Source organism: Mauremys mutica, chromosome 7 (genome assembly GCF_020497125.1).
Source record: "Mauremys mutica isolate MM-2020 ecotype Southern chromosome 7, ASM2049712v1, whole genome shotgun sequence".
NCBI classification, from domain to species: domain Eukaryota; kingdom Metazoa; phylum Chordata; order Testudines; family Geoemydidae; genus Mauremys; species Mauremys mutica.
Window position 1 is genome coordinate 75,224,517 of NC_059078.1, and position 11,018 is coordinate 75,235,534.

At 45.4% G+C, this 11,018-nt stretch overlaps 1 protein-coding gene across 1 annotated transcript; it reads left to right on the forward strand.

The window, feature by feature from the left end:
• Positions 1 to 7,607: 7,607 nt before the first annotated feature.
• SLC18A3 (solute carrier family 18 member A3) lies at positions 7,608 to 10,555 on the forward strand. The gene has a single exon (XM_045024805.1). It carries the CDS (start codon positions 8,230 to 8,232, stop codon positions 9,799 to 9,801), a length of 1,572 nt encoding a protein of 523 aa, XP_044880740.1. The 5' UTR covers positions 7,608 to 8,229; the 3' UTR covers positions 9,802 to 10,555.
• Positions 10,556 to 11,018: the final 463 nt, after the last annotated feature.

Sequence of the window (11,018 nt, forward strand, 5' to 3'; positions counted from 1 at the left end):
GCCAGGCTCTCAAGCCCTGCGGTGGGACAGGTGGCCCGTCTGAGAGGCGCTTGGTGGCTACGCTTACCTGGTGGGCTGGGGTGGGCGGGCTCCAGCAGCTGTGGATGCAGGCAGGGGCGGCTCTAGAAATTCCGCCGCCCCAAGCAGAAGTGCCTGCGGACGGTCCCGTGCACCCGCCGCAGTCATGCCTGCGGGAGCTCAAGCGGAGCCGCGGGAAGAGGGGACCCTCCACAGTCATAACTGAGGAAGGTCCGCCGGAGCCAAATGCCGCCCTGCCAGGACAATGCCGCACCACGCGCCTGCTTGGCGCGCTGGGGTCTGGATGCAGGGGAGGGACCAATTGGGGTATAGTGACAGTTTTCCCGGACATTTCCTCTTATTTGAAAAATCCACCTGGACGGATGGCAGAGAATCAAAAGAGAGATCATGTCTTGGAAAACCCGGCCATATGATAACCCTCATTATCTAGCTGGCTGAAGGAAGCGAGGCCGTGCACTCAGTGTGATGGCATTTCTCTGTCTGTGTGATAAATGAAAGTGTGTGGGGGGGGGAGGGTAGCTCCGTTTATGGGCCCAGCCAGCCAGCCAGTTAGCTATAAAATCCCTCTTAGTAGCTGTTCTCTACTTGTTTTACCTGTAAAGGGTTTAAAGAAATGAGTGGGCACCCGGCCAGGAGAGCCGATGGGAAGGCTAAAACTTTTTAAAATTGAAACAAGACTCCCCTTTTGTCTGTCTGTTGTTGTTCTTCCAGAGCAAGGGAATAGGAAAAAACTATGCTGTAAGAAGCTTGGGGCCAGGTATGAAACAATCATCAGGATCATACCTAGAGGCTACTCATTTAAAAGCCAAGATATGTAAGTAGATCAGAAAATGTTTTGGAAGACGCGATTAGGTTCATCTCTTTTATTTATATATGGCTTGTGGACTTCTTTGTGCTATCCCCAAATGCTTTTGTTTTGCTTGTAACCTTTAAACTGGACCTCAAGAAAGTTATTCTTGATCATTAATCCTTGTAAGTGTTTTTTTCTTTTAAAAAAATCTAGCAATAGCCTGTGTTTCCAGATGTTTTCTTTTTGTTTTTAATAAAATGTCCCTTTTTTTAAGAACAGGATTGGGCTTTTGTGTCCTAAGAGGTTTGTGCATGTTATTTAATTATCTGGTGGCAACAGCTGATTTCCTTTGGTTTCTTTCTCAGCTCTTCCCCAGAGTGAGAGGTGAAAGGGCTTGAGGGTACCCCACAGGGAAGAATTCACAAGTGCGCCTTCCTGGATTCTCAGAGGGGTTTTGCACTTGGGTAGTGGCAGCATTTACCAATCTAAGGTCAGAAAAAACCTGTAACCTTGGGAGTTCAATACAAGCCTGGAGTGGCAAGTATTAATTTTTAGAGTCCTTGTGGGTCCCCACTTTCTGCATTCAAAGTGCCAAAGTGGGAAATCAGCCTGGACAGTCTGTCTGTCGGTATTTATCTAACATAGCAAGCTTTGAAAATCACACCCAATCAATTCCAAAATGTCAGGAAATGTCCTAGTGCCTTGTATTCCTTTTTTAATTTCACCTTAACTGTCAGTTTCCTGGTTTCCAATGCTTTCTTTTGGGGTAGTTACAAATTCCTTCTAATATAGTTTACTCTAAATTACTGATACACGCTATCAGCCTTTACTGCATCTTAGTTTGTGTGTAACTTGTAATACTCTCAAGGTTGCACAGGTTATGTTGTCTTGGAATGACACAGAGGTTGAATCTGTTTAAGTACCGACCTGCAACCAGGGTCCCCACAGACATTTTATTATTTTAAAAAACTTTTAGGTCCTAATTCCCTGGTAATCTCTAATTGCTTTGGGTTGCTCCTGGGTTGCTCCTGAACAGGGCCGGTTCCAGGGTTTTTGCCGCCCCAAGCAGTGCACAAGCAGTGGGCCCTATTAGACTGTGGAGTTTTCTCCCAGAAGTGGTGCAAGCCCAGTAGCTTGAGCTGTTTAAACTAATGTGAACAAAATACTCAAGAATATATTGTAGAGAATAACCCTACTGTTGCAGGGGGCGAGTAACAATCTCATCGCTCTCTTCCAATTTCAACTCTGTGATTGTATTACCCACAAGTATTAACAAGAACATCAACAGTCACTAAACAAACACAAACTTATACCATAATTTATAAACCAGGAGTTTCTGATTGCCTGTTGTCTCCTATTTGTCACCTGTTTTACTCTCTCTCAAAACACTATTTGCAAAAAATTCAGGAAGTATGACAACAGTTTTCAAACTATATGAAGTACACAGTATAAACAAATTGATGATTTACTACTGTCAACTAAGCAGTAACAATATTTACAGAGAGAAACGATACAATTTAAACACTGGTTTTATGCAAATAGTAAATATGCGATAGTGTAAAGCCTACCTCTCTGATTTCCGCTGTATTTTGCCTGAACATTATCAGGGAATTAAAGTTACCAGTCCAAGGATGCATTCCAAAAGATGGGTATAAAATGATTACTCTGATTAAGTCAGTGGCAAAACGCCTATTGACTTGAATGGGATCAGGATGACACTTTAGGTATATCAATGATGCAAGGGAAAAAATATTATTGGCTGATGCAAAATATTTGCATTTACTTTTAAATTCTGCATACAAAAACAATATACATCCTTCTATTTTTACTTCCAATGTTTATCATACAAAGGGATACTTGAAACTGAGTTTACTTAAAAATTAACTTCAATTCTCCTCCCTTTTCTCCCTGTCCTGTCTAGACAAATAATGTATTATTTGTCTAAATAGGTGAGGTTTCTTTATTTGAGAGAAATAGACACACAAATCTTGGTGAAAAATTATCTAGAAAAGGAAACACATAATTTGCTCTGTGATGGGTGCCAAAATGTATTGCCAAGTCCTTAAGAGAATGAGCTCTTTATTACAAACATTAAGTACTAGGGCTATTAAGGGGATTAGTTTTTTGAAGATGTGAAGTGGCTCAACCTTCTGAGTCATTGTATTTAGTCTCCTTATACCAAGAAGTTTTTCTTTGTTGTGCAGATTTCTAAACACCTTATAACTATCTCAGATCCATTCTTTACAATACTGTCTTATCAAAAGTAATTTCTCTATTTATAAAATTGCACTAATATTACCATTAAAGCAACTCTTAATTTAAAGCACAAGTGTTTTCTTTGAGTCACCAGTAATTCAGTGAGGTGAGTGCAGATTTTGCAAGGTCATTGCCTCTGCTTTCCTATTAAAATATGTAGGTTGAAATTTTTCATTTTCACACATTCCTAAGGATTTTCACTTCTTACTGAAGTGAATGTTACAAACCTGTGGGTTCTGCCACAAGTCACTCCCAGTCATAATCAAATCCAACTTGTATTCTAGCCTTTTGTGTGTTTATTTATATGAATGTGTTAAATTCTCTCCTCTCTGGAAAGCTGATTATCCTAAACATCACTTCCACTAATTGTTCTGATTGTTAAAAAATCACATTTTCTCTTACAGATTTTGGATTGGTCTACCCTAAAAAGTGCATCAGTGAGGTAGATACAATTTTCTAATTACGAGTATCTGGAAACTGAAAAGCCCAGGAGATCTGAAGGCTATGAGGGCTGGAAAGGTCATTAGACATAGAAAATATAGGTGATGAAAGTCCAGTGTTTTCCTGATTCTTACCCCTTATGTAAGTGCCAAGGTGGATGGCGATGAATAAAACTATGATAAAACGAATATAAAGACTCTTCAACCAAAGCAGTCTTTTTCCAACTTCCTTCAGTGTCAGTTTGCCATTTAACTCACTAGTAGGACAGAATGCTCATTGCAGGCTTCCCTTCCCTTCATCTACAACCTTTAGAACAAAGGAGGTAACTAATCCTAGCCCATACCATTTCATTCCCTTTACAAATATAGACTCTTCTTCTCTTGATGTCCATGGTAGTTTTCCAAAGAGCTAATGTACTGCAATGTAGGACAAGTGAAGGACATCTGCTCCTCAGCATTTTCCCCTTCAACCCAGTGTGAGTGTGCACACTAGTGTCTTTTGGGCTTTGGGAAGAACAGAACCTAGGGACAAATGGGTTTTCACCTCACCTTACCTTAGAGTTCTATTTATAGTGTATTATTAGTTTCTAAACTGACCTTGTGGAGCTGCTTTTTACTTCATTTCATTGTAGCTCCATCAATTTTGATCATGTTTGAAGGTACATACTCTGCCTATTAGTTCTGTCTAGTCAATGAAGTTCACGTAGCTATGACGCATCTGTCGTAGATAAATGAATCAACTGATTTGATTTACTAAGAAGGCTAAATTTATTATGCGACATTTTACAAGTATAATTCAGCTTACCCTTGATGGTAATAAATGAGATATCAGCTCCCCTGAGACAAGAGAACCAGTCTCTGTATTTCCCCAGCCAGATTCCATTTTAGAGACGGGAAATGGCCATATCTTTGATTAAAAGGGAACCTTTAATCAAATAAAGTGCATCATCAAGCAAGAGCCAAGATTCCAATACTCTTGACTACAGTACAGCAATAATCCAAAATCAAATCCCCACCACACACACAACCCATTACCACTTGGTGTAAACGTGACATCCATCGCAAGTAGGGAGAATGTCCTTCAGCATTTGTATTCTTATCCTTAGATTCATTTCTCTTCTCTCCCTCCCCCACCCCAGTTATGCTTTTATACATTCTTAAAATCCTCCTCCCCAGCCTGATCCCCTTGGGTATTTCTGTGGAAGCTCCAGTCTAAATTCTCTGTCCAAAGAGCAGGGTTTCCAAGGGGAACAACTGGACTGTGCATCCAGGAGTAACTGCAATGGCCTTTAAGTAACTTAGTAGCAACTAGTTTTCCTCCTGGCTGCTTTCTTTTCATTTTGAAAATAGTCATTTTGACTAATCTTACATCATCCTCAGGGTCTCTGTTTGGGATCTTTATCCCTAATGTTAGTGTTTATTGGATAAAATAAAATAAAATAAAATAAATAATAACAGTGAAAGGGTATCATTTTACATTTATTTTGCTTCTCTATTTCTGTATATGCACAATTGCATCTGTATACCTCTCTCTCTATGCAGACACTCATATTAAGAGTCTTTCTGGGCATCTAGACTGCTTTGTTTGAGTAGTGCAAGACACAGCAACTGACAGAATGAATGACTTTCTCTTTGGCCTCAGAAGCCCAGCAGAGTGCAATGCAAGCAAATGAAGGAGCCTTGCACTCCATATCAATGAAGAAACCATTTTTCATTCAGTTGAGAGGTCTGATTATTTTAAACAGCATTTGCAGAACTATCTCCTTGGATTAGTCTACACATAATTCTGCTATATGGAATGTTTGTTTATTTATTTACTGTATGCTCCCAGCTCCACAGGGCACAATGGGGAGCAAGATCTCTGCTACAAGGAGTGTATAGTTGAAGTAGTAATTCTGATTGTATTTGTTTTAAAACCTTGTCTGAAATCCATATATTTGAATAAATTTCATTTTTCTGGGTATTTATCAAACTGGTAATGTGTTATATACAGCATTCAAAAAGACTTTGCAGCCTTAGTATCTCTACTTCCCTAATTAAAAATGCAGGAAATGTACACATCTAATGTATTTTTCCTCGTTTATTCTGTTGGTTTAGTTTTTGCATTTCTTTCATTTTAGGTGGTGAAAACAGACTAGTCAGTTTCATATTGCTTTTGAGTCAATTTCGCTTCCCTGTTTTCTAAATTAGCACAAGGCTGCAGTGTTTATGCTGTAAACACTGCAGGAGAATGTTTAAAATCCAAACAAACTTTTCTCTGAATTTTAATATAGTAATGAAATTGTTTCTCTTGGCATTAATTTTCTAAAAGGTCTTGTTATTAAAATCTAAACTCAAACTATCCCTGACAGTGTCCCTTTCATGGATGGGCTCCCAGAAAGTTACCTGTTTTAAGGGTTCCAGGGTCAAGCGCTTTTTCAGTCATTCTCTCCTATTATTCAGGCCAGATTTAATGAAATCTGAAACAGATTTTTAATGTAGAAAGTTAATCCTCTTTTAGTTGTTATTTGAATGTAGAGTATTTCTATGTTTGCCATTTCAGCACAACTAAATTGCTCAAAGGACAATCTAATAAGAACTAGCGGGAGGGGATTTACAAAGCATGGCACAAATTGTTCAGAAAGTGCCTCCCAAATGTCCTTCTGTACCTAACTAGGGGTGGGGACGTATCGCGCTATGGTTAATTTATAACCAAATTTAGCCATTCTCGCTTATACTAAAAGGAGTATCAAGAGAAGGCAGAGCCTGCATGAAGCATTGCCGGGGTATCATTCGCTCCTATTTGAAAAGGTAGAGAGTCAAGACGAGCTCCTTAGGTATGTTGTTGGGATGTGTGTGTGAGGGTGTAGAAACTGTGAAGTGCCAATTCTCAACCGCAATGCCCTCTCCTGTCGTAAGTTACACCAACATGTGGCGCCTAAGAGAGCAAGTTAATTCTTCCGGCAAAATGATAACAAAAGTCGCAGCGATCTGACAGTCGGCACAAAGCTGAGGGGAAAATCGTTTTATAGATGACACAGCACAGGGGTCAAAGAGTTAATCCCCCTGCTACCTAGCACCGTGCCGAGAGCATCTCTCCTAAGCAAAGGCAGTTTCAGTCTGGCCATATGAGCATTTCACCGGCTGCCCCTCTGGGGAAGCAGCACTAATTAAAACTCCATGAACAATCGTAAGCCCTGTTTGGAGGAAGCCTGCTGACATTTTAGGGACAAGATCAGTGAGGTCTGCTTCTTCCTTCTCCTGTACCTCAAGCACAGAGGACCCTGTCAGAGAAATTATTTAGAAATTGGTATATTTAGATAGCGAAATGCCAGACTCCTCAAGCAAAGGGAACGCGTCAGCCCAGCCCTCCCGCTCTGCCCAAATGTTCGCGATTGGGCTTGGGGATTTTAGCGTGCGCGCTTTGAAAGTCTCCGCTGGTCTCTATAGGGACGGATAAAACGGAAGATAAAACAAAACCTGTTCCTCTCCATAAGGTCTGTGCCCTGTTTCTTGCAGTCCCTTGAGGATCTGAACCTACCTACATAACTGGGGGAAGGGGGTTGGCAACCACTCTTTCTTCGCGTTTGGAAAAACTAATGGAATCCTTCATTTAAATTGCCCAAGAAATGCCCCGAGACGTGTCTAGCTCGCGGAGCTCAGTGAATGAAGGATCAGATTTAGCCACACTCGCTTACACTTTGCACGGCCCTGCTGCTAGACTGGACTACTGTTAAGTCTTGTAAGGTCCCGTCCCCAAAACCTGCCTGCGGATTCTGTGGCTTCCTTGGCTTCAGGGCGTAGCAGCGCGGTGCTGCCTCCCGTCTCGTGGGCAGTGTGCGAGTCCCTGAGCCGGGAACACTCCATACCGAGGGGCTGCGCTCAGCGAGCGGCTCTCTCCTCAGTAATTGGCTACGGCTCCTCCATGTGTTATATTAACATAAAGAGACGCAGCTGGCAAAGTAACCACTTGGGGGCCAAAGCGGACTGTGCGTCAGAGCCCAGGCTGGGGAGGGGAAACAGGATAATTTTGGGGGAAGAAAAAAAAATAAGAGTAAGACTCGAGAAGCATGCAAGTCAACTTGCGCCAGTGGCCCCCACAGCCGGCGTCCCTGCGCTGGGCTGAGGGCAGAGCTGCCACGGGCTGGCTCGCGAGCGATGGGGCTGACACCTGGAGGCGCCCGGCTCTCCCAGGCCTTCTGAGCTGCGGGCCTTATTACTGCTGGCCTCGCAGCCTTGGCAGGGATGGTCGCTGCAGACTGGGAGTGAGCTACGGGCAAAGCCAAGCGGAGTGAGCGGCTCCGCCAAGGGGAAGCAGCTGCCAGCGCGCGCCCGGACCCCGCGCCACAGTGTGAGCCGCCCTGCCGGCTTCACTGGAGACGTGAAAGGCGTCCGGGCATGTGAGCAGCAGACGAGCAAGAGCGCAGGGCAAAGCAGAGCCGGGGCTAGAGGAAGGAGGGCAGGACTGGAGCGAGGAGGTGTGTCTGGAAGGAGAAGGGACGAAGCCGTGTCGCCAAGGAAGAAGGCGGCAAGAGGGAAAGGCCGGAGGAGGGGTGCGTGGAGGAAAGGACCGGAGCTTCAGCCTTCTCTGTCCTCAGAGTGATTCTCCCCCAGCGGCCCCCCATGCACAGATAGCGAAACTCCCGCGGAGCGGAGAGGCTGAAGTTTGAGGAGGGCAGCGACTGTGTTGCCGGGCGCAGGAAGGGGTGTCCCCCGGATCGGAGGATGGCGACCGAAGGGGGAGCCGGGCTGGCCAAGTCCGCCGTGGAGAAGCTGTCCGATGCCATGGGCGAGAAGACCAAGCAGCTGGGCACAGCCATGCAGGACGTGCACCGGCAGCGGCGGCTGATCCTGGTCATCGTGTGCGTGGCCCTCTTCCTGGATAACATGCTCTACATGGTGATCGTGCCCATCATGCCGAGCTACATCGCCATGTGGGAGGCCCAGGAGAGCAACGCCAGCGGGGCCAACGCCAAGGCGGCCAACGCCAGCCGGACCAAGGCCATGCTGGGGCCCGCGTACCCCCCGGAAAACGAGGACATCAAGATCGGGGTGCTCTTCGCCTCCAAGGCCATCCTACAGCTGCTGGTGAACCCGCTGAGCGGGACCTTCATCGACCGCGTGGGCTACGACATCCCGTTGCTGATCGGACTCACCGTCATGTTCCTCTCCACCATCATCTTCGCCCTGGCCGAGAACTACGCCACCCTCTTCGCCGCCCGCAGCCTGCAGGGGCTGGGCTCGGCCTTCGCCGACACCTCCGGCATCGCCATGATCGCCGACAAGTACACCGAGGAGTCGGAGCGCAGCCGGGCCCTGGGCATCGCCCTGGCCTTCATCTCCTTCGGCAGCCTGGTGGCGCCCCCTTTCGGCGGCGTCCTCTACGAGTTCGCCGGCAGGGAGGTGCCCTTCCTGGTGCTGGCCAGCGTCTGCCTGCTGGACTGCCTGCTGCTGCTCACCGTCATCAAGCCCTTCGGCAACCGGGCTCGGGAGAACATGCTCGTGGGCACCCCCATCCACAGGCTCATGATCGACCCCTACATCGCCGTGGTGGCCGGCGCCCTCACCACGTGCAACATCCCCCTGGCCTTCCTGGAGCCCACCATCGCCACGTGGATGAAGAAAAACATGGGCGCCTCCGAGTGGGAGATGGGGGTCACGTGGCTCCCCGCCTTCTTCCCCCACGTGCTGGGCGTCTACATCACCGTCAAACTGGCCGCCAAGTACCCGCACCTGCAGTGGTTCTATGGGGCCCTGGGCATGGTCATCATCGGGGCCAGCTCGTGCACGGTGCCCGCCTGCCGGAACTTCGGGCAGCTCATCGTCCCGCTGTGCGGCATTTGCTTCGGGATCGCCCTGGTGGACACGGCCCTGCTGCCCACGCTTGCCTTCCTCGTGGACGTGCGCCACGTGTCCGTCTACGGCAGCGTCTATGCCATCGCGGATATCTCCTACTCCGTGGCGTATGCCCTGGGGCCCATAGTCGCCAGCCAGATCGTGCACTCGCTAGGCTTTGTGCAGCTGAACCTGGGCATGGGGCTTGCCAACGTGCTTTACGCCCCGGTCCTCCTGCTCCTCAAAAACGTCTGCCAAATGAAAGCCTCTCACTCCGAGAGGAACATCCTGCTGGAGGAAGGACCCAAAGGGCTCTATGACACCATCAAAATGCAGGAGCGCAAAGGCAAGGGGAAAACCCCCCATCCAGCAGGGGGGATGGAAGGAAATAGCGTGGACTCTTATCACAGAGAGCTGACAGGGGCCTCGGAGGAGGACTCTTCAGACTATGAATACAGTTAGGCTACACTGAGCTGGCAGAACAAAGGTTAAAATGGGTGGGGGGTGTGAAAACATTATTGCCATCTGTTTATGTACCAATGTGCACTATATACAATTTAACCGTTGTCATGCTGTAATGGCTTTCGTCTTCTCGACTTGTTGTAAGTTGGTATTTCCTTAGACATTGGCAGGGGAAAATCACGAAGAAGACTGATTGAATGATGCATTTACATAAATCTGTGGTGGTCCTTCCAAAAACTTTTAGCTGGGGTCTCTTGTGCAAAAGTTTTCTCGAGTTGAAACTCTGTGTGGCATACTGTATATCTCTGTATTAAGGAAGTCTGTAATAAAATTCAGAGTGCATATTCAGGGACTTAAATTTACTAAAGCTTGTATATATGTACTGACACTTTCACTTGGTTTCATATTTAACAACAGCAACAAAAATCACATCGTATTATTTCTTCTTTGGGAATCTGCTGTAATCTTTTTTTCTGTTGTGCTGCTACCCGGTAAATGCAATATATTGTATCATGTGTAAGTCCAAATCTACAAGGATAATATGATCTGAATAAATGAAGTTTGAGGGGTCCATGGTCTTTGTTTCATTGTTTTGAGAGCAAGGATATTACTCTAACAAATGTCAAGAAGTTCCCTATAACATCAACCTCGTTTATTTCTTAAGATCGATTCAATAAAGATAAAACCCTGGGGTGGAATCTCTGTCAATCTTTGAATTCTATGTAAAAATGTTCCTAAAGAAAATGTGTACTGAATTGCAAACACGGCATCAAACATCTCTGCGTACAGTGTCTTGGTATTAAGATATTGTTTTTTTTTTGTTCGTTTTGTTTTGTTTAAACAGCACTTTTCCAATAAAGACTTTAAATACTCAAATGCTTCCGAATTTTGCATTTTCCGCGGGTAGATTTATGGTAAGGAAAATGTAATACTTTGCCCAGAATGTAGTCCCGTCTATATCACATAATTATAATCTATGGGGATAAAATACACAATAATACCTAGCTCTTATACAACGCTTTCTATAGATCTCAAAGCGCTTCACAAAGGATGTCAGTATCACAGGCTGAAAAGGGCGAAGGTGATTTATTCAAAGGTATCCGAATGATAGACCCTTTGGTCCAAACGCAAATATGAAACTGAAGCTTACATTGTTTTTCCTGTACATGTCCCCCTTGCTTATAGGTCGCTACAATACATCGTTTATTTAAAGGTCC